This window comes from Rhinichthys klamathensis, unplaced genomic scaffold (genome assembly GCF_029890125.1).
Source record: "Rhinichthys klamathensis goyatoka isolate OS25496 unplaced genomic scaffold, OSU_Roscu_1.1 h1tg000362l_1, whole genome shotgun sequence".
In the NCBI taxonomy this organism is placed as follows: Eukaryota; Metazoa; Chordata; class Actinopteri; order Cypriniformes; family Leuciscidae; genus Rhinichthys; species Rhinichthys klamathensis.
In genome coordinates, this window is record NW_026606871.1 from 834,873 (window position 1) to 861,198 (window position 26,326).

Consider the following 26,326-nt stretch of genomic DNA (forward strand, 5'->3'; position numbering starts at 1 on the left):
ACCGTAAATATATAAAACATTTATTTTTGTGAGTGAATGCAGCACAATCGTGAACATAAATGCACAACTCTAAAGGCGATTGTCTCAATGTTTCGATTTTTTTGCAGCCTCAGATTCCAGATTCTCCAATAGTCATATCTCGGCCAAATATTGTCCTATCCTAACAAACCATACATCAATGGAAAGCTTATTTATTCAGCTTTCAGATTATGTATACATCTCAATTTAAAGAAAATACCCATGTGACTGGTTTTGTGGTCCAGGGTCACATACATTTTTTGATATTTTTTTTTACTAGTGTGTGCAGGACACTATAGTTAATTTATGTAAGTGAGGAGAGCAAAATAAAGTAAACTGTGACATATTATACCCAAAAGTTCTTCATACAGTGACTACCAGTAACATTTAGGACCAAAAATGATTCCGACACTTTGACCTGAACAGTGTTTTTTCTTTAATTGCTAATGCGACCTTTTTACACCACAGACTGAACAACATTAAGCATTGCTTGGTAATTGGTTATAAATCTAATTGGTATTATCTAATTGTGTAGTTAAATTGAACAGCTGACTGATATTCAACCTGATTCATTTATGAGACAGTCTAACAGAAGGATGGACAAAACCTGTGAAATATCAACTGATTTGATAACTGAGTTCTTGTCATATTTTGTTACCCACTTCTAATCTATAGTGAATAAACTGTGATAATGTGAGAAAGGTGTCTGAATAGATGTTGGTTTGGCTGTATATAATAACAGAATGATTGATTGGACTCGTGTCTCTGCTCATCCATCTTGCATCTGTCTTGTTTTCCTGCACGGTGTAATCTCTGACTAACACTGTCTCTGGGTTCAGTCCAGCATGCATATGTTTCGGACAGTCCTCCTCTGTCCCCCGGCTCGAGTGTGCACTCGTTTCTCTCGCTCTCCGAGGACAGCGGGCTCACGATAGGTCTGCTTGATGGAGGTAGCTCGGGTTATAGACTATACACACAAAACACTTAAAAAAAATGTATCATTCCTTCCTGTTAGAAACATTCCTTCATAATTAAATCCTGTAGTTAGGGCTGGGTGATATAAGTGAAAAACTATTCTATATTTTGGTTACACTTTATTTTAATGTGTCATTGTTGCAGTGTAATTATACATTTAAGCACTGAGTAATATTAAGCAACTACATGTACTTACTATAGGGTTAGGGTAGATTAGGATTTGGTTAGTTGCATGTAATTATGCATAATTTACTGTTATTACTATGGTAAGTACATGTAACATATGTAACAAGGACACTGTAAAATAAAGTGTTACCAAAAAAAAAAAAGATTTATTATTCCTTCCTGTTAGAAACATTCCTTCGTAATGCAGTCCTGTATTTAGGGCTGGGTGATATAAGTGAAAAACCATTCTATATATTATATTTACTAATTTTAATATGAACATGTTGCATGTCCATAGACCCTCAATATTTGATTCAAATATAAATGCATTTGTTCACGCTTGTAGTTCGGTTCTTTTAGTCTGGACCAACAAAGAAAATGATACATTTAGTCCTGGTTCGCTTAGCGTTCACACTGTCAAACCTAAAGATACAAAACCAAACAAAAAAGGCTTTTATGGTGCATATTGTGCGACGGAACTTACCGAACATCCAAACCAATGCCGTGTGCAGGGATAGATGCGCGTGTCTGTACATTTGGTGTTTTTGGGACCAGCTGAGAACCCATAAACAGCTTATAAAATGTGTAAAGGAGCCAAAACAGCAGGAATTACTAAGATCTGCTGCGAGGAGAAGGGGTTCTGATGCCTGAACGAGCTGTGATGGGCAACATCACGACCGGATGATTGATTGATTGATTGATTGATTGATTGATTGATTGATTGATTGATTGATTGATTGATTGATTGATTGATTGATTGATTGATTGATTGATTGATTGATTGATTGATTGATTGATTGATTGATTGATTGATTGATTGATTGATTGATTGATTGATATCTTTATTTTGAACATGTAAATAAAAAAAAAAATCAGAGAAAAAAAAATAATGGTAAAAAAAAAACAGATTAACAACAAAATAAAACTCTCTATTTACTCCTGTACAAAAAGGAGTAGGAAAAAGTCAAACTTCTGTTCTCCTACCCCTACCCTATGATGATGCTTGAGCATTCTGTGCTTTTTAGGGTGGCATCTTGTGACATCACATGACATCACCCATTAGCTATCCTGAATAAAAATAGCTAATTAAAGTGACTGTAATGTTGCTTATTTAATTGCCACCAAAAATATTGCTATATTTTTGTATATATTACATATATGGTATATTTTCAATATATCACCCAGCTTTAGTTGGAGTGAGTGTGAGTGAGTGTGAGTGAGTGTGAGTGAGTGAGTGTGAGTGAGTGTGAGTGTGAGAGGGTGAGTGTGAGAGGGTGAGTGTGAGAGGGTGAGTGTGAGAGAGTGAGTGTGAGAGTGTGAGTGTGAGAGTGAGTGTGAGAGTGAGTGTGAGAGTGAGAGTGAGTGTGAGAGTGAGTGTGAGAGTGAGTGTGAGAGTGAGTGTGAGAGTGAGTGTGAGAGTGAGTGTGAGAGTGAGTGTGAGAGTGAGTGTGAGAGTGAGTGTGAGAGTGAGTGTGAGAGTGAGAGTGAGTGTGAGAGTGAGAGGGTGAGTGTGAGAGAGTGAGAGTGAGTGTGAGTGTGAGAGTGAGTGTGAGAGTGAGTGTGAGAGTGAGTGTGAGAGTGAGTGTGAGAGTGAGTGTGAGAGTGAGTGTGAGAGTGAGTGTGAGAGTGAGTGTGAGAGTGAGAGTGAGTGTGAGTGTGAGAGGGTGAGGGTGAGTGTGAGAGGGTGAGTGTGAGAGGGTGAGTGTGAGAGGGTGTGTGTGAGAGGGTGAGTGTGAGAGGGTGAGTGTGAGAGGGTGAGTGTGAGAGGGTGAGTGTGAGAGGGTGAGTGTGAGAGGGTGAGTGTGAGAGGGTGAGTGTGAGAGGGTGAGTGTGAGAGGGTGAGTGTGAGAGGGTGTGTGTGAGAGGGTGAGTGTGAGAGGGTGAGTGTGAGAGGGTGAGAGTGAGAGGGTGAGAGTGAGAGGGTGAGAGTGTGAGAGGGTGAGAGGGTGAGAGTGTGAGAGGGTGAGTGTGAGAGGGTGAGTGTGAGAGGGTGAGTGTGAGAGTGAGAGGGTGAGGGTGAGAGGGTGAGAGTGAGAGGGTGAGTGTGTGAGAGGGTGAGTGTGAGAGGGTGAGTGTGAGAGGGTGAGTGTGAGAGGGTAAGAGTGAGAGGGTGAGTGTGAGAGGGTGAGGGTGAGTGTGAGAGGGTGAGTGTGAGAGGGTGAGTGTGAGAGGGTGAGTGTGAGAGGGTGAGTGTGAGAGGGTGAGTGTGAGAGGGTGAGTGTGAGAGGGTGAGTGTGAGAGGGTGAGTGTGAGAGGGTGAGTGTGAGAGGGTGAGGGTGAGTGTGAGAGGGTGATTGTGAGAGGGTGAGAGTGAGAGGGTGAGAGGGTGAGAGGGTGAGAGTGAGAGGGTGAGAGTGTGAGAGGGTGAGTGTGAGAGGGTGAGTGTGAGAGGGTGAGTGTGAGAGGGTGAGTGTGAGAGGGTGAGTGTGAGAGGGTGAGTGTGAGAGGGTGAGTGTGAGAGGGTGAGAGTGAGTGTGAGAGGGTGAGAGTGAGAGGGTGAGTGTGAGAGGGTGAGTGTGAGAGGGTGAGTGTGAGAGGGTGAGTGTGAGAGGGTGAGTGTGAGAGGGTGAGTGTGAGAGGGTGAGTGTGAGAGGGTGAGTGTGAGAGGGTGAGTGTGAGAGGGTGAGTGTGAGAGGGTGAGTGTGAGAGGGTGAGTGTGAGAGGGTGAGTGTGTGAGAGGGTGAGTGTGAGAGGGTGAGTGTGAGAGGGTGAGTGTGAGAGGGTGAGTGTGAGAGGGTGAGTGTGAGAGGGTGAGTGTGAGAGGGTGAGTGTGAGAGGGTGAGTGTGAGAGGGTGAGTGTGAGAGGGTGAGTGTGAGAGGGTGAGTGTGAGAGGGTGAGTGTGAGAGGGTGAGTGTGAGAGGGTGAGTGTGAGAGGGTGAGTGTGAGAGGGTGAGAGTGAGTGAAGTGAGGTGAGAGAAAGAGAGAGAGAGCAGTTGGAAAGAGAGTCTCCAGGTGTGTGTGTGCGCGCGCCTACTTAACAATATTTTGGGGACAAATTTGTACCCAGAAGTGACCAAAATCTCCAAAAACCTTTAGGGACGTCCTCATTTGTAAATCTGGTATAAAAATAAAGAAATTAAAGTGGGGTTTGTTTTGAAAATGTAAAAATGCAGAAAGTTTTGTGTGATGGGTCGGGTTAGTGTAAGGGGAGAGAATATACAGTTTGTACAGTATAAAAACCGTTACGTCTATGGAATGTCCCCATTTAGATAGCCAAGTGAACACGTGTGTGTGTCTCTGATTCACAGAAGCATGTTTCAAGTAATTCACCTCTAATTGAATGTTCATACGTCTCATTTAATCACCAGCAGTGAATTCATCACAATCACGTCCTGTTATTCTCATGAGAACCATTACACAGTCCTGTCATAACCTCTCACTCATTTCCCATGTTCCCCATGTGTCTCGGATCAGTCTGGTTGTACAGGCTTTGTGATGTGTTTCAGGTGTGAACAGGAGGAACCCTCGCTCTCCACTCTCTGATCTGCAGGGAAGCAACACAATAAATCAACGGTAAGCGCTTCACACCTGACCTCTGTCCTGTCACGCGTCTCACACAGATACACATGTCTGTACTGTAGAAATGTGATTGCAAATCAATAGTGGTTGTAAAAAGTTAGTGTGTTTTTTTGTTCCATTGGCAGCTAGATAGTATTTCCAGGTTTAAGAGTCATGGTTCACTACTGGTTATGTCACACTTGATACTTTTTCCACCCAGTATAAATGGGTCTGAATACATGTACCTATGTAGTTGCCGTTATATTGTAAGTAGGGGCTCTTACTCTGGGTGATGTTAATATTTGGGGGTCCTTGTCTTTACAAACCATTTCATTGGATATTCTGGATGATTGAAGAAACAGTTCTTATAGTGAAAGGATATAGACGGTGGGCCGAACGCGTTTTTCGTGTTGTTGATCGATCTCCATCGATAGTATACGCTTCTTTCATGTACGATATTATGTCATTATATGTAGTCAAATAAAATTTGTTGGCAATTCTGGTTTAATCATATATTTTCACAAAAGTATGTTTTGATTGTCAATCTTCTTAGGCAAATCGCGGGACAGCTCTAGTAGCTGAACCAATCGGGTTGTAGTTTTTAACTCATTAAAAATACTAACCAATCGATAGCACGTTCGGCCCACCGTCTAATAGTAATGTGTGGAAATACTAGTAGAAAGCTCAGTTTGCTCACTACCGGTATATATTTTTGAATATTGTTGGCAATTACAAACATTTTTGGGGAAAAATAGGTCACTCTGAAGAGCTCAGTGAATTCATGCTTGATACTGTGATTATAATAAGCCAGTTCGTGAAAATCCCTGCTAGATAGTATTATTGGAATGTATATTTAAGAAAAATGTGTTATTTATATATAAAATATTTATATTTATACTAGGGCTGTCAAATGATTAATCGTGATTAATCACATCCAAAATATATATATATTTTTTTACATAATATATGTGGGTGCACTGTGTATAATTATTTTGTATATATATATAAATACACACACATGCATGTATATTTAAGAAAAAAATATTATTTATATATAAAATATTTATATTTATATATAATATAAATTATATATAAATCTATATACAGTATATACATGAAAATATTTCTTAAATATATACAAGCATGTGTGTGTATTTATATATATATAAAATAATTATACACAGTGCACCCACATATATTATGTAAAAAAAACTTTTATTTTGGATGTGATTAATCACGATTAATCATTTGACAGCCTTAATTTATACATAATATAAATGATATCTAAATATATATACAGTATGCAAATATTTCTTATATATATATATATATATATATATATATATTTGCATGTGTGTGTATTTATAAATATATATACAAAATAATTATACACAGTACACACACATATATTATGTAAACACAAACTTTTATTTTGGATGCGATTAATCGTTTCACAGCCCAAATCTGAAAACATTTTGCTAGTGTTTTGATGATATTTCCCTGGAGAACCGGCATATAATTTGATTGTACTGTAAGTAGCCAGGTTTCTGAAACCCCCACTGTATTATCCTGACACGTTTTTCTTTTAAAGAAAAGCGTAAATAAAGCGTGTCCGAAGAGCCCCTGGTCATCAGTACTTGCATGGCTTGTTGAGTTCTCGGTGTGTGTGTGTGTGTGTGTGTGTGTAGAGTTAGAGCAGTGACTTCACAGATACCCAAAGGATGAGCCACGGTCTTCCCGACTTCATGCTTTATTAAGACCGCATGGCTCTGAGATTAGTCCTGATATCCAGAACAAGTGGCAAGAGCCGAGCTCACAACAGCTCTTTTGTTGCGCTGTAAAGTCCCCCTAATCTGTTTCGCAACCCCACACACTTGTTGGGTTACGAAGAGACCACAAAACCCCAGGAAACAGCAGCTGCTTCCCGTGTGATGTCAGAGAGGAGATATGTGCTCATTTGGAGGACAGATCCGAGGCTGATGGGTAATTGCTCCCCGCAGTTCATGACCACATGCTTCAGTGATGTCCTGTAGAGCCACATTTACATCTAAATCCTAATAAATCAACATGGAATAGTCGCTGTAAACTTCTTTACTTGTCTGCATTCAGTCAGAATTACTGTAAAAAAAAAAAAAAAAGGGTTAAATTTACGGTAAAAAAAACGGCAGCTGTGGTAGCCAGAAATTTACGGTATTTTTTACGATAATTTTTACGGTAGAAACATTTGAGGTTTTACAGACGTAACTTAAAGGAGCTGTATGCAAGATTGTGGCCAAAACTAGTACTGCAATCACTTTCAAATTACTGTAGAGTGGTGTATCCCCTCCCCCTCCTCCCTGACTCGAGGTTGCCAGATCGGCTGCAGGATCCAGCAGGAACGTGACGAGCTGCAGCTGTGGTAACTAGAGCAGAGCTGGCAACCCGGATGCTGCAACACTACTGACTTCGTGATTGGTAGATTGGTGGAGGGTGGAGCATCAGACCAAAACACAACATGACAACATCAACATCAGTTGAGGGCTGCAACTTCACTTTTTAAATGACAATATCCTGGCCAGACTACTGTTGTCAGTTATATAAGTATTTGAAATGTACATGATTTCTTAATGTCTAGTGACATTTCAGGGCCATTTTATGATTAATTGAAATAAATTTCTTACATACAGCTCCTTTAAATTTACAGTAAAAAATACGTATCTCACTATCTGATATAATGTTAATTTATCGACCTATTGAAGTACTAATATATTTGTTTGGTACCATTGTAATACAACAACTGACAACAACCAATCACAGAGGTGATGAGAGTCACATGATGAATCAAAGCTCATCCCAAGCAGCTTTACCACAAGAAAGTTAATAATAATACACAGGTGAAACTCGAAAAATTAGAATATCGTGCGAAAGTTCATTTATTTCAGTAATTCAACTTAAAAGGTGAAACTAATATATTATATAGACTCATTACATGCAAAGTGAGATATTCCAAGCCTTTGTTTGTTATAATTTTGATGATTATGGCTTACAGCTTATGAAAACCCCAAATTCACGGTAAAAAAAATCGGCAGCTGTGGTAGCCAGAAATTTACCGTAAAAATACAGTAGAAACATTTGAGGTTTTACAGACGTAACTTAAATTTACAGTAAAAAACACGCATTTCACTATCTGATATAATGTTAATTTACCGACCTATTGAAGCATCCAAACAAAAAGCAGAAAGTTGCATGATACTGAAACCATAATGTCTTTGAAACCCGTTAAGCGTCAGAGTTTCCAATTACATCAAGTCAAGTCACGTTTATTTATACAGCACTTTTTACAATACTGATTGTTTCAAAGCAGCTTTACAGACATAACAGGACAATAAAGCAACACAGTGTGTTTCTGCTGTACAGCAGATCTAGAAGAAAATAGTGTCATAGTCCAGCTTAAGTTCTGTGATGGTTCCTTTTTGTTGTAAAAAAACAAAAGTTTTTAATTTATATACAGGTGGAACTCGAAAAATTCGAATATCGTGCAACAGTTCATGTATTTCAGTAATTCAAATTTAAAGGTGAAACTAAGATATTTAGTATATATAACTATATACATATGCATGATTATACTTTTCAGAGGGCTGACATTTCTGTATTCTGTTTTTTTATTATTTTTTTTAATTTCATGTAATATTCAAATTTTCTGAGATTTTGAATTTGGGGTTTTCATAAGCTGTAAGCCATAATCGTCCAAATTATAACTTTTGCACGATATTCTAATTTTTTGAGTTTGACCTGTATGTATGTATGTATGTGTGTATATATATATATATATATACACATACATACATACATACATACATACAGCCGCTCTGGAGAAAACAGTGATGTCATCGTCCAGCTCAGTTCAGTTCTCATATAATGGTGTCAATGCAGACGGATCAATATTATTGTTGAATATTAAATGTCCCCAAGCAAGCAAGTGAAATGGCGACGGTGGCGAGGAACTAAATCTCCATCGGGTGACAGAACGGAGGAGGAAACCTCGGGAGAAACCATGCTCACGCTCAGGCTTCAAGCATTTGAAGTGTGATATTTCATTAACATGGTTTTGCATTCAATGCAGTTTGAGGAATTATCTCTGAGTTAGAGATGTTGTTGTGTGTGTGTGTGTAACATGCATTTTACAAAAGCACAATGTTTTGTTTTGATTGTAAGTGTAACATACATAAGTAGACCTTTTACAGTTTCTTTTTTCATCTTGTGTGTATGACCATAAATGACGCAGTATTTTAAGTCTATTTTGCTTCTATGTGAAGAAACGCGCCATGGTTTTGCATTCATCTCTGGTTGAGGATTAGACTCTGAGTTCGAGATGCTGTGTGTGTGTGTGTGACGTGTGTTTGTGCTGTCCCTGTCAGAGATGTGTGGAACGGGAGACAGAACCGCCTGTCCTCCATCGGGTCCTTGGCTGAGGAGGACGGGATCTTCCTGAACTCCACTAGCAGTAAACTCCTGGAGCGAGCCCACGGCATCCTCATGTGAGACTCACTCCAGATCGCACGCACAACACCAATCTCTCAACCGCTGGTGTTCATGCTGCCTTTCTTTTTCTTTTTCAGGAGGAATAAAAACTATAAGATGAAGCCCAGTCTTCCCAAGGTGTGAATCCCATAACATGCTTTTTTAATGTGATTTAAAAGCACTTCATGACAATTCTGTTATGATCTACTCATGTTGTCCAAACCTGGTGTTATTGTTGTTTTTTGGTCTGATGTGTTGTGTTTTGTTGTTGTGCTGTTTTTTGATATTGTTTTGTTGTGTTGTCTTTTGTTTTGTCTTGTTTTCTTTTTTATCTTGTGTTGTTTTTTGTTTTGTCTTGTTTTGTTAATGTTTTGTTCTGATGTGTTGTTGTGCTGTTTTGTGATATAGTGATGTTTTGTTGTCTTGGTGTTGTTGTGTTGCCTTGTGTTTTCTTGTTTTGTATTGTTGTTTTGTGTTGCCTTTTGTTTTCTTGTTTTGTGTTGTTGTTTTGTTAATGTTTTGATTCAGTTTGATTTATTTTTGTAAAACACAGAGAGATATTTAGCCAAGTGTCCACAAAACTTGACGCCGTCGAGTTGAATGAGATTTGCACCAGTGCGGAAGGCAAATTTGCTTGAATTCTTAAAATGTTGTGTTTTCCCCGGTCACATGACCTCAGAAGACTTCGAATATTGCACCATATAATACATTTTTTGTCCTTTTTAGAGCTTTATAGCTGCGCTCACGCAGTAAATTGATCATGTAGGCATTTTTTTAATTTTTTTAAATGAACCATATTTTCGATCGCCATTTACTTTTTGCTTTTTTTTTATCTTCACACAATCTCTTTTTGTGTTCCATGAATGTTCATATGGGTTTGGAACAACATGAGGTTCTGTAAAATCAGATTTTTGTGCACACTGTCCCTTTAACTGAGTGTGTTTGTGTGTCGGTGTCTACAGCACTTTCTGGATGTCAAGTCTCTGAAGTACCTGAGTAACCTGACGTTACACGACCGCATCACGAAGTCCCTGCTGCACCTCCACAAGAAGAAGAAACCCCCGAGCATCAGTGCCCAGTTCCAGGTCAGATCTGACGCTTTGTTGGCAAACTACGAGTTTTCTGAATCATGTCTGTGTTGTGTAACTGTGGTGTAATGTCCACCCTGTACAGCCCAGTAAAACCCAAATGAATGACATCATGTCTGTCTTTGATGCAATAACACTTTTATTTGCTCTGTCTTTCCAAAGTCTTTTGTTTTGGTTTCACTAGAAAAAAAACAACTGCTTGTTAAAGTCTATGATTCATAACATTTAAAAAGTTATTCCTGAACCACCATAAACGTGAACAGAGTTTCCACTGCATCTCAAATCAACATACGTTTTGTGGTGACCTTTTTTTTTTTAAAGATGTCCGAAATAAAATGGCTAAATCCTTTGTGTTTCTGTATTCTATATGTAGAAGATATAATGAAATAAAATTTTCACACATTTTGTATAAAAGTTAGGATGGAAAGTGATATTTGTCTTTGTTTATACAGGTGAAACTCGAAAAATTGGAATATTGTGCAAAAGTTCAGGAATTCAACTTAAAAGGTGAAACTAATATATTATATAGACGCATTACATGCAAAGTGAGATATTTCAAGCCTTTATTTGTTATAATTTTGATGGCTTACAGCTTATGACAATATTCTAGTTTTGAATTTGGGCTTTTCATATCTGCTTTCCATAATCCATAATCATCAAAATTATAACAAATAAAGGCTTGAAATATCTCACTTTGCATGTAATGAGTCTATATAATAAATTAGTTTCACCTTTTAAGTTGAATTACTGAAATATACATTTATTATGGATTGTCATAGTTTAAGATTGAAAGTCTGGGTCAAGAAAAAGTAAAAATCTAGTAAAAATCTATTTCCAAAATAGTTTTAATAAAACATTTATGTAACAAAAAAATTGCATATGCTAAATGAATACATGTACATTTAAAAACAGAAATGTTGAAACCTTTTTCTTTAAAAAAAATGTAATCCCTTTGTGACAGAATGACATATTCCTCTCGTGTCTCAGACTGGGACATAGAGCTGTAACCTTCACTCGCTCTGCAGTTGTGGCGCGTCTGGCACGAGGCCTGCACTAATGTGTGGATGACCTCACTTCCTGTTCTGTGCAGATCTCACTTTGGGAAGGGAGAGTGAATTCCTGACCACCAAAATAGCTGCTTTCCTCTGTATAGACTAGGGATGATCATCTCCATAACTGAGGCCGATGCGATGCGCGTCTCGAAGCATAGCCGACGATACGACACATTAAAGATGCATATAAGCAGCAACCGATGCGATTCACTACTATTACGATGGACATTAACCCTTACATATTCAATACCATGCTATTCCGAGAGTTCTGAAATAGGGATACAATATAAATTTGTAGTTTTCTGATTGATGTTTTTTGGGGTTTGATCTATGCTGTTGATTTCCAGACACTTATTCATTTATTTGTGGTGTTTTGCTCCATTTAAGGCCTCTCTCAACAAGCTGATGGAGACGCTTGGCCAATCAGAGCCGTACTTTGTGAAGTGCATACGATCAAATGCAGAGAAGGTGTGTGTGTGTGTGTGTGTGTGTGTGTGGTATTTCAATCATACCTCGTCTGTGCATTACATGCATTTCTGTTTTTACTGTTTGACGTGTCCTTGCTGTTCTTCAGCTGCCTCTGCGCTTTAATGATGGGCTGGTGCTGAGACAGCTGCGCTACACCGGCATGCTGGAAACCGTGCGGATCCGACAATCTGGATACAGCATCAAGTACACTTTTCAGGTGAGACTGATACACACACACACTGATCTCTCCTAGAGAAACACTCGAATCTCAAGCCTGAGTCTAAAAATATGATAAAGAGTTTTTAAATGTTTTTGAAAGAAGTTTCTTCCTCTCACCGAGGCTGCGTTTATTTGATTTAAAAATACAGTAAAAAGAGTAATACAATTGTATTAATATACAATATATTAATATAAAATCACATATTTTCAGTCACATGCTCCTTCATAAATCATTCTAATATGCTTATTTGATGCTCAAGTATCATTTCTGATTGTTATCAATGTTGTAAATAGTTGTGCTGCTCAAGGTTTTGTGGATGCATGCTACATTCTGATGATTCTTTGATCAATACAAAGTCCAAAATAAATCAAATGTTTTGAGTTATTTAAGTTTAAATTAAATTAAGTTTATTTATATAGCACATTTCACACACTATGGCAATTCAAAGTGCTTAAAATAATCACAAAATAAAAGCAAGGAAAATTAAAACGGTTATAAAAGGAACTAATAGAGATATATGAGACAGTTATAAAATTAATTAAGAGTAAAAAGATGATGCATAGACAAACTTCTCATCTGGCAAAACACCGGTGTATCATATTTTTCACGACTCCCAGTTTTTCCCATTGGGATTACACTGGTGATTATAAATTTAATGCATCCTTGTTTAAAAAAAAAGTCTTTAATTTCTTAAAGTCCCGCTGCAGTCAATAATTTTTTCTATTAAAACTCATCTTTGATAATCTAAATTACATATTTTAATGCTTCTTCCTGTGAAAATAATTTGAAATACCTTGAATGTAACTCGACACCCTTGCCTCATTTAGTAAACGCGTGCTCATGAATATGCAAATTAGCCCCACCTCCACTCACTCACTCACAGCAGCTCGGATTACCTGATCCACTCGCTCAGCTTTACTGTAGTAAACGCTACATAGTGACAATATTGGTGTAATTCAGCCATATATGTTTGAACCACTGATTTAGAAGAAGTGGAAGAGCCGATGTAGTGTTTTATATTCTTCAGGCACATAACGGTAATTAATATGACTAGCTTTTTGCTTGGTTTGTGTAACATTAACAACACATTATTAGCTGTTTGATAACATAGTCATGTTCCCGTTTACCATCTCAGAGTCAGACAGCTGCCCTTCTAATAATCATCATCTTAGAAACGCTTTGAATATCATAGAAAGTCAGTGGAGATAAGCATGTAGTTTATGATCATAACATCATAAAAGACTGAGACTGTCTTTGGTTTTAAGGAGAAAATACTCAGCAATGGTGTTGACTTATGAATGTTGGCACATGTTTTGTCTTAAAGCATATTAAAAACACCACAGAGTCATATAAACAACATGACTTGATTTTCACCACAGGGGTAAAAAAAAAAAAAAAAAAAATCGTACTTTCCTCCAAACTTAATTTCTGATTCCTTATCCTTTTTTTTTTTTTTTTTTGCCGTTCCAAAGCTCATTATTTCCCGTTGTCATTTCCTGTCCTGGGTGTGGCCGTCTGGGGATGAATGTGTTGTTCTGGCCTTTTCTACCATCTGAAACCCAGACATACTGCATCATGCAGTTTATGCAAATAGAGTTTGTTTCTACCCTAATGACTGACAATTCAAACAGAGTTATCTCTCTTTTCAATCATTCATAGTGTTTGTTAAGGCAAGCCTTACTATTACTATTGTTTATATCGGGTACAATGGCCTTCACATGAATGTGGGACTCTTTTGTGTGCATTACTTTCCCCTTATGACAAGAAAAATGAAAAATATATTTTTAAATACTATGTTAGATATTACAATTGAAACCAGAACCAGGGTTTATATGCAGTTTTAAAATGGAAAATGTGTAAAAATTCTGCCGAACTCTTCATAACTAACAATGAGCAATACATTTGTTACAGTATTTATTAATATTTGTTATTACACACAAAATAAAGTATAACCGGTAACACTTTACAATAAGGTTCATTAGTTAATGTATTAACTAACATGTACTAACAATGAGCAATACGTTTGTTACAGTATTTATTCATCTTTGTTAATATTAGTTAATAAAAATAGAATACAGCTGTTCATTCATGTTAGTTCACAGTGCATTAATAACTTATGTTAAACACAACCTTTGATTTTAATAATGTATTAGTAAATGTTGAAATTAATATTACCTAAGGTGAATTATTGAAGTATTGTTCATTCTTAGTTCATGTTAACTAATGAACCTTATTGTAAAGTGTTACCGTATAACCTTTATTAAACATTTTGAGACACGAGTGCCTTCGCCGCCTCCGGTAACTCCTGTAAGATATGAAGCTGGAGTAGTTATCGGACTTCACAGAGCCTCTCTCTCTCTCTATAGTCTGCAATAAAAGTGGCCAGGAATAATTGCATACACACACACCGGCATCCCAGACTGTCCACCCCCGGAGACTTCATACCATCACAGTGATGCTAGTGTTCTGCGCTTCTAGGCCTTAATGAGAAATGTCACTTCCTGGACACTTCACAAAGTGAATGAGTGTGTGTGTGTGTGTGCGCGCGCCATCAAAGATATAGATAGGTTATGGTGGCGTAAAATCTGTTTTATGTCCTCCAGGATTTTGTTCGCCACTTTCATGTGCTGTTACCCGAGGGACCCAGCCAGGCCCGCCAGGACTCCATCAGACGGTACCTGAGCCAGGTGGACCTCACTCCCGAAGGGTTTCAAGTGGGCCGAACCATGGTACGATGATGGGACTTAATTAAATTCCTACTGTGTAACTTTTTCTGATGCCTTTTGGATGACACATACTGTCCATTCATGGCTAGCCTGGGTGTAAAAGTCCAGTATTGCATGCGTGTGACGTGTGTGTGTGTGTGTGTGTCAGGTGTTTCTCCGTGAAGTTGAGCGTCAGCGACTGCAGGATCTGCTCCATCAGGAGGTGCTGCGTCGAATCGTCACTCTTCAGCGGCGCTTCAGAGCTCTTCTGGAGAGGAACCACTTCATCAGAATGAGACAGGCGGCGTGCCAGATCCAGGTACGTCTCGGCTTACCAACTCCGGGTTCTTTTGTGACAGTAATGTTTTAAACGGAAAGCCTGTAAATATCAGGAGTGCTATTGCTATGTTAGTTGCATAAATAAAAGTTTTTGTTTTTTTTGGGGAATGTGTTTTTTTTGTAGTTTAAATTTGATTTGTCTCTGTTTAATGATAAAATCATTATCCTGGAAATATCAGGAGTGCTATTTTTTTATTTTAGTTGCATAAATTAAAGTAGGTTTTTGGGGTTTTTTTAATTGGGAATGTGTTTTTTTTTTTGTAGTTTCAATTTAATTTGTTTCTGTTTAATGATAAAATCATTATCCTGATGATCATTAGCCTGGAAATATCAGGATTGCTATTGCTATTTTAGTTGCATAATCAAAAGTCATGTTTTTTTTTTTTTATTGGCAATGTATTTTTTTGTAGTTTCAATTTAATTTGTTTCTGTTTAATGCTGAAATGATTATCCTGTTATCATGAATGACTCATGGAAGTTCGTTCATCGGGAAGAAGGTGTGAGATCCTTGTCTGTGGTATTTGGGTTAGACTTTTGACATGTAAACAGCGGAAGTACTTGCATTTAGTATTAAATATTATTTTAACTCTGAAGTGATCATTCAAGGTATTTTATTTTAAAAATAGCTGTGTTAACCATAATAATAATCCCTAAAAAATTGAATTGGATTATAAGCACAGTCGGAATAAAAAAGTCAATCGGAATGAATGGGCCAAATCCGATTAAAATTTCATTCGGATTGTAAGGGGTGGTTTATTTCTTTTCTGAATCCGATCGAGAGGACATGTAAACACATGATCGGATTGAAACCCGAATCTGGAAAGTTCTGCACGTGTGCAATGATGTAGAAATGGACGAAATTACGTATGACGCATGGAATGAGTGTCATAAATGACTGTCGGGTTATTCTCAAATTCTCCTTCCACTCATCGTCTGTGAAGTGGAGCAGAACAACGTCCCACCAGTCCTCGTTTCTGTCTCTCGTCCACAGACGCATGTTTTAGATGCAGGAAGGGGCGTTTTCACTGCTTGATAAATATAAGCAGCACAACACAACGGTTCATGTGCTCGTCGTCTCCTAATTAAAACCCAAAACAGATCAATATTAAGTCTGCTCTTTAAAACAAACTAAAGAAGCAATGTAGGAGAAGGGTTAGTATCTGCAAACAGCGAGAAACTGTATATTTGTGCAGTGTGCATGTAAAAAAAGAAGAAAAAAAGCACTGGGCAATGATTAATCACATCTAAATAAAAGTTTGTGTTTACATAATATATATGTGTGTACTGTGTATAATAATTTTGTATATATAAATACACACATATGCATGTATATAGTGTTGAAATATTTGCATGTATATACATTTATACTTAAATTATAGTATATAAATACAAATATTTTATATATAAATAACACATTTTATTAAATATATACATGCAAAATAATTATACACAGTACACACACATATATTATGTAAACCAAACTTTTATTTTGAATGCGATTAATCGCGATTAATAGTTGCCCAGCACCAAAAAAAATCAAATCAAATTTAAAGCTTGTGACATATGAACGCGCATATCAACCCGATCACTTTATTTAGCATTCATGTAAACACTACGTTCGATTCATCGATCAGAATTAATTAATTCTGATTGAAATAAAAACGTGTCAATGTAAACGTAGCTAATGTGGATAGACTTGCTCTTCAGTATTGGAAATCTATAACATAAATGGATCCTAAAACATTCTTTCCTAAACTAAATAAAAACACTATTCTTAAATAAAGAAAATAACAAGATAAACACCTTTAGTTCATAAATTACCTAAAAAGCATGCAACTCTTATATTTATATTACTTCTAATCCGCCAACAATACATGCAATTGCATCACCACCTTACTGGAGTTCAGTATTGGAAGTCTATGACATAACTGGATCTTTTTTTATTATTTTTTTATATTATAGAATATAGATATTTACATTGACGTCTTGGCATTTCCTCAAAGTAGTAAAATAACTGTTTAGTACTGATTTTCTAAAAAGTGCATGTGAAAAAAATTATGAAAAGCCTTTTTTCTCTCTCCTTTTCTCTTGTCCTAAATGCATGTGACCCAGTGTCTCTTTCTTTGCTGTTGTCTGGTGTAGAGCTGGTGGAGGAACGTTCAGTCGTCTCAGATTGACAGCAGGCTTGAGTACGAGACGCGTGTCCAGCGCGAGGCAGCGGTGTGTGTTCAGTCGGCCTGGAGAGGCTTCAGAGAGAGGCGTAGACTCATGCTGTGGAGAGAAGCAGTCGTGCTGATCCAGAGAAACTGGAGGCTGTGTCGACGGGAACGAGCGGCTCTCCGGATCCAGACTGAATGGAGAAGATACAGGACCAGAGAGCTTTACCTCAGGCAGCGGGACGCCACTATCCGCATGCAAGCAACGGGTCGAGGATATCTGGCGAGGCAGAGGTACGCTTTCTATAGAGGGCTTCACTGTTCAGACAAATTGCTTAAAGGAGTAGTTCACTTTAAAATGAAAATTAGCCCATGATTTACTCGCCCTCAGGCCATCCTAGGTGTATATGACTTTCTTCTTTCAGACGAATACAATCGGAGTTATATTAAAAAACACCCTGACGCTTCCGAGCTTTATAATGGCAGTGGATTGCAACCATCAGATTGAAGCTCAAAAAAGTTCATCTATCCATGATAAAAGTGGATCTATCCATCATGAAAGAGCATCTATCCATGATAAAAGTCCATCTATCCATCATAAAAGTGCATCTAACCATGATAAAAGTGCATCTATCCATCATTAAAGTGCATCTATCCCTCATAAAAATGCATCTATCCATCATAAAAGTGCATCTATCCATCATTAAAGTGCATCTATCCATCATAAAAGTGCATCTATCCATCATAAAAGTGCATCTATCCATGATAAAAGTGCATCTATCCATGATAAAAGTGCATCTATCCATCATAAAAGCGCATCTATCCATGATAAAAGTGCATCTATCCATCATAAAAGTGCATCTATCCATCATAAAAGTGCATCTGTCCATCATTAAAGTGCATCTATTCATCATAAAAGTGCATCTGTCCATCATTAAAGTGCATCTATCCACTAAGTGCTCCACAGGCTCCAGGGGTTAATAAAGGCCTTGCGAAGCGAAGCGATGCGTTTGTGTAAGAAAAATGTTCATATTTAAAACTAGCTTCCGGCCAAACGGATATACGGATTCCACTTAAGCCTAAAGCGCAACTTATGCGAGTAATGCGACACACTGCTGATGTTTACGCTACGCCATGACACACTACACTACTTCTGATGTCACAAGTTGTGTAAGTTGCACTATATAACTCCAATTGTATTCGTCTGAAAGAAGAAAGTCTAACCTTTCTTGTTGTTTTATTGGTACTTTTATTTTCGTTGTTTATACTGTGGCAAAATATAAACTCTTTTATCGTCTGGCAAAATATTAAAAGTTGGATGTATAGTACATCTACTTTACCGGCATACATACAGTACACTGATGATTGTAAATAACTGTTTTTATTGGGATTATCTTGAAATTTTCAGATTCAGAGAACTTCAAGAGCAGAGATTAAAAACCACTCAGCTGCCGAATGGAAAAACCAATCTGTTACCAGAAGAGGACCGGCTTACACACATGGGTTTGTGGGAAGACTCCTATGAGGAGCAGGACCGGGGCAAACCGGTCCTCAGTGGAGATGTTCTGGAAGAGATGGAGACAGAAGGTACGGGAATAGTGCAACTCAAAACCCATTTGTTTAAACGGTATTATCAGTCATGACATATTTTTCTTAAACATTTTCCATAACTTTTCCATAACTCTTATGTACCATTACATGGTACATAAGGCGCGCCCGGAATTTTTTTTTTTTACGGCGTAGTTAAAGGGTTAGTTCACCCAAAAATGAAAATGATGTCATTAATGACTCTCCCTCATGTCGTTCCAAGCCCGTCAGACCTCCGTTCATCTTCGGGACACAGTTTAAGATATTTTAGATTTAGTCCGAGAGCTTTCTGTCCCTCCATTGGAAATGTATGTACGGTATACTGTCCTTGTCCAGAAAGGAAATAAAGACATCATCAAAGTAGTCCATGTGACATCAGTGGGTTAGTTAGAATGTGTTGAAGCATCGAAAATACATTTTGGTCCAAAAATAACAAAAACTAGGACTTTATTCAGCATTGTATTGTCTTCCGGTTCTGTTGTGGATCCGCGTTCAGTGCCGCCGCTGACGTAAGACGCTGCTGACGTGTGTCTGGTGTGTGTGTGTGTGTGTGTGTGTGTGTGTGACGTAAGACGCTGCTGACGTGTATCTGGTGTGTGTGTGTGTGTGTGTGTGTGTGTGTGACGTAAGACGCTGCTGACGTGTGTCTGGTGTGTGTGTGTGTGTGTGTGTGTATTCGGGTTCTGTTGTGGATCCGCGTTCAGTGCCGCCGCTGACGTAAGACGCTGCTGACGTGTGTCTGGTGTGTGTGTGTGTGTGTGTGTGTGTGTGTGACGTAAGACGCTGCTGACGTGTATCTGGTGTGTGTGTGTGTGTGTGTGTGTGTGTGTGTGACGTAAGACGCTGCTGACGTGTGTCTGGTGTGTGTGTGTGTGTGTGTGTGTGTGTGTGACGTAAGACGCTGCTGACGTGTATCTGGTGCGTCCGTGTATTCGGGTTCAAATAAATATGGTCATAAAGTCTTCCTCTGTGTGGAAATCCTTAGACATGTTTGTGAAGATTGTTTTGTTTCCAGCGTGCGTCTCCCTCAGACTGTGACCGAAGCTCAGGCGCACCAGACACACGTCAGCAGCGTCTTACGTCACACACACACACACACACACACACACACACACACCAGACACACGTCAGCAGCGTCTTACGTCAGCGGCGGCACTGAACGCGGATCCACAACAGAACCCTCCAGAAAAACGCGATTATGCGATCGCATGATTTAATGCATAATCAGCCAAAGTCTGCATATTCATGTGGGGGCCGCATTTTTTTCAAATACGCCGCACTTTCGCCGCATAAAGTGCCGATTTCACTGCAAAATATGCGGGGCTTGCATGATTTCATATTCCTCGCATTTTCATTGCAAAAAAGTCACATATATCTGAGCAGAAAGTTGAAAAATGTTGCATTTGCTTTCCTGTTGCCATGGGAACGTTATGAAGTGACGTAATTACGCGACGTGAACATCATCTAAAGCTGTAAAACAGGAGCACACTTTATTTTTTTATATTTCATTTATTCATTTTTACAGAAGTTGTAGCATATTCCTTTTGTAAAGCTACAGAACTTGTTTGACTCATCAATGTTTTGTAAGTTTGATCATGATGTGTTTATTAAGGTCTGAAATAAAACAAGATGAGAAATTAAATATTCCCAGCACTTTCTGTGATGTAGTTATGCTTTCTTATCATAGGAAGTAATAAGAAATGACTCTTTACTTTAAGGTAGTAGCCTAGTGAGAACAGGGTGTTGGGGGAATCACTTTTTTTTTCTCTTTTTCATCAAACCGCAGTTTTTGCAAAAATATCCCGCATATTCCATCGCATTTTAAAAGAAAATGGGCCGCATAATCAAGGATTTTTGCCCGCTACAAACACAAAAAAACCTCAAACGTTTTTCTGGAAGGACTGTATATAAATTAAACATATTCTTCTTCTTATTATTAATAGTACAAGCGACGTCTGAAGTGGCGATCCGAGAAAGACCCCGAACTCTGGAGGATCCGAACCAGAGGACGAGGGCCAAACGGGAAAGCCGCCGGATGCGAGAGCTGGAACAGGCCAAATTTAGCCTGGAGCTTCTTAAGGTTCGATCCACTGGAGAAATGGATCCGGTCAGCGAGATCGGTCACACTCCTCAGGGAACACCGGATAGCCAGAGCTCCAAGGGCAGCTTTGAGCTACTCAATATAGACGAGTGTTTAAAAGACAAGGCACCTTGTGCCGAACCAGAGGATCTCGGTTCTCCTTCTTCTGTCCCAGACCAACATGATGTGTTCTCCAACATTCCCGAATCCACTTTCCCTTCTAATATCTTATCAGAACCTCAACTTCCCGGAGAACTAAACTCGCTCCCTACTTTCTACACTCCTTCATCAGAAAGCAGCTCTTTAATCGTGAAGTCTACCGTTAATGTGTCCACCAGCAAGCCTGTGAAAGACAAGGAGTCGAGTCGGAGACCGATGGTCGTGGTTATTAGCATGCAGAAGGAAAGCGTCGTAGATGAACTGGATTTGAAGCTTCCCGAGGTCAAAGACAGTGCCGTCCAGACCAGTCCCGCGCAGCCAAGCAGAGACAGTCTTTATGTGCTGGAAAAGCTTGAGAAGCTCAATGAGGAAAAGCAAGAGCGTCAGAAACATCAGCAGCGACAGAGTGAACGAGAGATGATGGAGCAGATCCGCCAGCAGAAGCACGTCCTCGAAGAACAGCGGAAGCATTTGGCCCAATCTGACAGGGAGAGGTTTGAGAAGCAGAGAGTCGAGGCTCTGCAAAAGATTGAACAGAGACTAGAGGAATCAGAAAGGTCAGACAGATTCGGACCTGCTCCCATTGCTCAACCTGAGCCCGATCTCAGCTCACACACACTGGTTTCAGAAAAAGAAGATGCTCCTTCACTTCTCAGAGACCGACCGAAGGACAGCCGGAGCGTAGCCGAAGGATGGGCGCCGAAGTTGACCCTGGAATCCAGAGGAGATGAAGCCAGAAAGCGAATAAACGTTAAACCGTCCAACGTCAGCATGTCCGATAGGCCGGGGAACATTTTCTTTTCTCCAAAGCCCAAGGTGGCAATCTCGAAGTAAGTCAAGTCGCCTTCATTTATACGGCGCTTTTAACAATATGGTTTCAAAGCAGCTTTACAGTGATAATGGGAAATTACAGTAACGGAGATGGTTTTGGTTTTACAGCAGCTCTAGAATAAAGTTATTGTCCAGCTAAAGTTACTTTTGATTGATTCACTCCAGCTTGACCTCGGGGTGCCGAATAGTTAATCCCAAAATAATACGGTTCATTAGTATACATTAGTTAACTACCTTAGTTAGCGTGAACTAAGAATGAACAATACTTCTACAGCATTTATTAATCTTAGTTGATATTAATTTCAGACTAATACATTAGTTAATGCACTGTGAACTAACAATGAACAGCTGTATTTTTATTAACTAAGATTAATAATATTGTAACAAATGTATTGCTCATTGTTAGTTCATTCATGTTAGTTAAAACATTAACTAACCTTATTGTAAAGTGTTACCCAAAATTATTATTTCATATTCAAATTTATATCATTCCAAACATGTATGATTTTCTTTTTGTCCTCGGCCACAAACATAATTAGCAAGTTGCCCTTTCCTATACCACTAAGGTGGATACTTGGGGCTGTCAGCCGTCAGAAATAAAAACAGATAGATAGAAATAAAACTTTGACTTGAATAGAAGTCTTTTGAAGACAGACAATGGGCCCTATCTTGCACCCGGCGCAAATGACTTTGTACACTGACGCATGTATCATTCCTAATTTGCACCCGCGCAAAGCGGGCTTTTCCCTCCACAGACGCACGTCGGTAAACTAGGAAATGAACTTGCGGTCCCCGGGGCGGGTCGACGCAAAAAGGAGACGTGTTTCGGCGCAAACATTCCCTAGTGCTATTTTGCAGTTCCAGAAAACTATTCCGCCACTGACCAGAACAAACCTAGTCTAAAGTCAGTGGCGCGTTGTTCATAATGCTATTTTAAGCGCGCATGCTTGGCCATAATGTAGCGGGTGCACAACGCGCATACACTTTGATTCTCTCATCAACACAGATGCAGAAGTTTTTATTTTTGCAAATCATACATTATAACAAGGAAAAATATTAACACATGAGGGAAATCATTGTGGTGTCCATGAAGATGTAAAAAAATGTAGGCCTAAATCTAGCTTACACATTTGTCCAAATTTTTCAGGCTAATTGTAGTAATGACGGATCAGAACTGTTTGCCCAATAGTGGCTGGACACATGTATATAAGGACATCTGACAAATTAGTTTGTCCGTCAAGAACCAGGAAAAAAAAAAATCTCATGTCCCCATACAACGTCACTTCTCTGTCTTTCACGGCCCCGACAAGAACGTCGGTCTCCTCCTCGGCTGGGAACCGGTCCTGGCGCGCGCCTGCTAAATCCGCCGTAATAATAACAATCCGCCATGCAACATGCGCACCTGCTCTTAAAGGGTATGTTGGATGACGCTCTGATTGGTTTATTTCACGTTACGCCCAAACCACACCTATGAATAATGAAGCTATTTCAGACCAACCCCTTTTAAACGTGCGTCGGGCGCAAGAGTCATTTATCCCGCCGGTAAAATAGCAACAGCGCCCAAGACCCGCCCACAAAGTTACTTGATACTTGCGTTTCAGATCGTTAAAATAGGGCCCAATAACTTTGAGTCAAATTTAAGATGTAATTAACGTCAAAACCTAGCGTGAGGCTTCCTGAGATGGCGTCTGTAAATATGCATAAACGTGTGAACTGTTTTGGCACGCAAAGCGAAAGAAAAGAAGCTTGTATGTGTTTGTAAATGATGGCACCAAATGCTTTTTAAAAGTATTAATTCACCCCAAATAAGGCCTTAAAAAGGTCCTAAATCAGAGCAGAAAGTCTCAAATTCGTAAAGTCGTGCCATTAAATGTTAAATGGACTGCAATTTTAAAAAAAAATCTTCCTTAATATTTTTTGTCTGGTTTTCAAGTACAGATCATTGTAAACATACTTAAATCAAGATACATTTACTTGAGATGCAAAATGAAGATATTTAGGCTTTTTTACTAAAAACATTTAACATAATTAAGTTTAAAAAAAAACAAGTATCTGTCAGTTGGGAATGAAAACTGGTTAAACTAAATGAAGTATATATTTTTCTGAGCTTATTGGCAGGCATTTGTTCTTGTTTTAATCACAAAATCACTTTTTGCTTCAATTTTACCGAAAACGAGACTTGATTGCTTCTCAAGTTAAATGCATCTTGATTCAAGAATTTTACACATGTACACTGGAAAACGACAAAAATCCTGAGAGCGTCCGTGTGATCACAATGTACAGTGCAAGTTCTTGTGGTTGGGAGCAGAGATATTCAAGCCTTAGGCTAATTTTTTTTTTGTAAAATGAATTAAAAAGTAATGGAGATTGGTAGAAAGTTGTGTTTTGTACAAGTGTTGAGAATGCGACTCATTGTGTGATGCCTAGACATTTGCAATAAGAGAACATATTGACATGTTGTGCACTGTAAAAAGTGTTCGGTTCACTTACTTACATTTTTTTTAGTAAACCTGTTGTCTTAAAATGATTAAGTTAATAAACGTAATGCTTAATTGAACAATTAAGTTGACAATTCCACATTAATAGAAAAAATTAAGCTTATTAAAACTTTATTAAGCATGAAGTTTATTTACTTAATCATTTTAAGGCAACTTTTTTCAAGTTAAGAACTGGTCGCTTTTTGCAGTGTGTGTTCCCTTCCCTAAAACAAGGTCTTAAATCTACCATCATCATTAAACCTGCAGAAACCCTGTAACCCTTGAACTTCTCTTAGGTCGGATAAGGACACAGCCAATCAAGGGAAAACCCCAGGAGTCCAGGACGAAATGAGCCTTTTGGGTTACAAACCCACTAAGAGTGAGGTAAGAGAAACACTTCAGGTCCCGGCAGACTTTAAACCCTCATCCTTCCCTCGGGTCACTTTACAAATTACAAACTGAGTGTTTATCAGAGGGGTTCAAGACCCTAGGACTTTTGTCACACTTGAACCACGAATACAGAAAAAATGTAATGGTTTCGAGGAGTGTTGTGGTTGAAATTAAAAAAAAGTAACAAATCCTTCCCTCGGGGGTCAATTTGACCCCCTTACGAATGAATGTAATACGAGGAATGCTTCAGTACACATAGAAACTGCTCAAATTTCAAACTAAAAATGCTAAAACTTTACCAAAAATGTATTTTATAATGTCTACATGTGTATCTGAATGAAGGAACTGACTTTAGGACCCAGCGGAACAGCTCATTTGCTCCAAATCTAGTGGCAAGAGTCATGAAATATCATGTTATATTATTATTTTTTTCCTCAAGAGGTCGATAAAGACTCCCAATGTAAGATATTTCGAGCTGAATTAAAAGGGTTTTGCATGAAATCGAGAGTTATTTTGAATTTAAGTTGAAAGAATGTGAGGAATGCGCTTACATTACTATTTATTTATTGATCAAATCTAATAATTTGAAGGTAAATAAAATAAAACATTGCAGAAAAATTGCAAAATGATCGAAATGAAATAAAATAAGCTTTCTGGACACAAAAGTATGATTTTAGGGCTTCGGGTCATGTTGACCTCAGGATTTCGTTCCCCCCTCACTAATGAATACATTTGTCTTTGAACTCTTTCTGACTCTTGGTGGGGTCACCTGACCTCGATGTACGAGGTAGCAGCTTCACTTGTGTTGTTATCATCTGGTTGATTAGGTTGGCCGACCGGGTCATAAAAAAGCCCGTATGGCGCGGACACGTTCAGACTTCATGACCCGTGGCTCAATCGAGGGGGAGTCAGAGGAGGAGGAGTGTGATGAGACTCCTCTAGAGGCGTGTCACAGTGACTCGGAAATGGTAATTCAATGGTAGCGCACGCAGGCCTCTCTCTCTCTCTCTCTCTCTCTCGACAGCTAACTCTTCCAGAAGACGCTGATAGATCTCCTTACTGACCACCTGAAACGCTTCTACACTCCCTCTCTATCCAGCTCAAGGAGATACTCTTCAGCCACAGATGCCCAAACACCTTTTGAAAACTATTCTTATCTGTGATGGCTGGTGGTCTTCTGCCAAAATCATTTCCTAATTCGTTTTTTTTTTTTTTTGTCTTGTTTTTCTCATGAGGTAATGTTAACTTTGACTACCCTAATTTTAATGCATTTTTAAAAACAAAATTATTATTTGCTGGGCAACTATTAATCGCATCCAAAATATAAGTTTGTGTTTTTATATAAAAAAAAAAAGGTGAAAAATACGATTAAATGGAATGCGAGGAATGCTTCAGTAAATGCTAAAAATTCAAACTAAAAATGCTACAACTTTACCAAAAATTTATTTTATAATGTCTACATGTGTATCCGAATGCATACTGACTTTAGGACCCAGCGGAACAGCTCATTTGCTCCAAATCTAGTTATGAAATATCATGATATATATGAATGAAACACGAATTCCATTCATTCGTGTTCTGTGCATAATTATATTGCATATATAAATACACACACAC

At 38.6% G+C, this 26,326-nt stretch overlaps 1 protein-coding gene across 8 annotated transcripts in view; it reads left to right on the top strand.

Annotated features, from left to right (window-relative positions):
- The window catches only part of myo9aa (myosin IXAa), a 185,195-nt gene that overhangs the window by 130,193 nt on the left and 28,676 nt on the right, over positions 1-26,326 (top strand). For 7 of the 8 annotated variants that reach the window (XM_056233202.1, XM_056233205.1, XM_056233208.1 and 4 more), the window contains 13 exons: positions 4,606-4,672; positions 9,055-9,174; positions 9,256-9,295; positions 10,120-10,242; positions 11,685-11,765; positions 11,872-11,982; positions 14,589-14,714; positions 14,860-15,009; positions 17,172-17,479; positions 18,594-18,772; positions 20,716-21,841; positions 24,616-24,703; positions 25,537-25,677. In XM_056233202.1, the coding sequence (XP_056089177.1) occupies positions 4,606-4,672; positions 9,055-9,174; positions 9,256-9,295; positions 10,120-10,242; positions 11,685-11,765; positions 11,872-11,982; positions 14,589-14,714; positions 14,860-15,009; positions 17,172-17,479; positions 18,594-18,772; positions 20,716-21,841; positions 24,616-24,703; positions 25,537-25,677 (2,660 nt within the window). The remainder of the gene's footprint in view (positions 1-4,605; positions 4,673-9,054; positions 9,175-9,255; positions 9,296-10,119; positions 10,243-11,684; positions 11,766-11,871; positions 11,983-14,588; positions 14,715-14,859; positions 15,010-17,171; positions 17,480-18,593; positions 18,773-20,715; positions 21,842-24,615; positions 24,704-25,536; positions 25,678-26,326) is intronic. The other variant, XM_056233209.1, reaches the window with a different exon arrangement.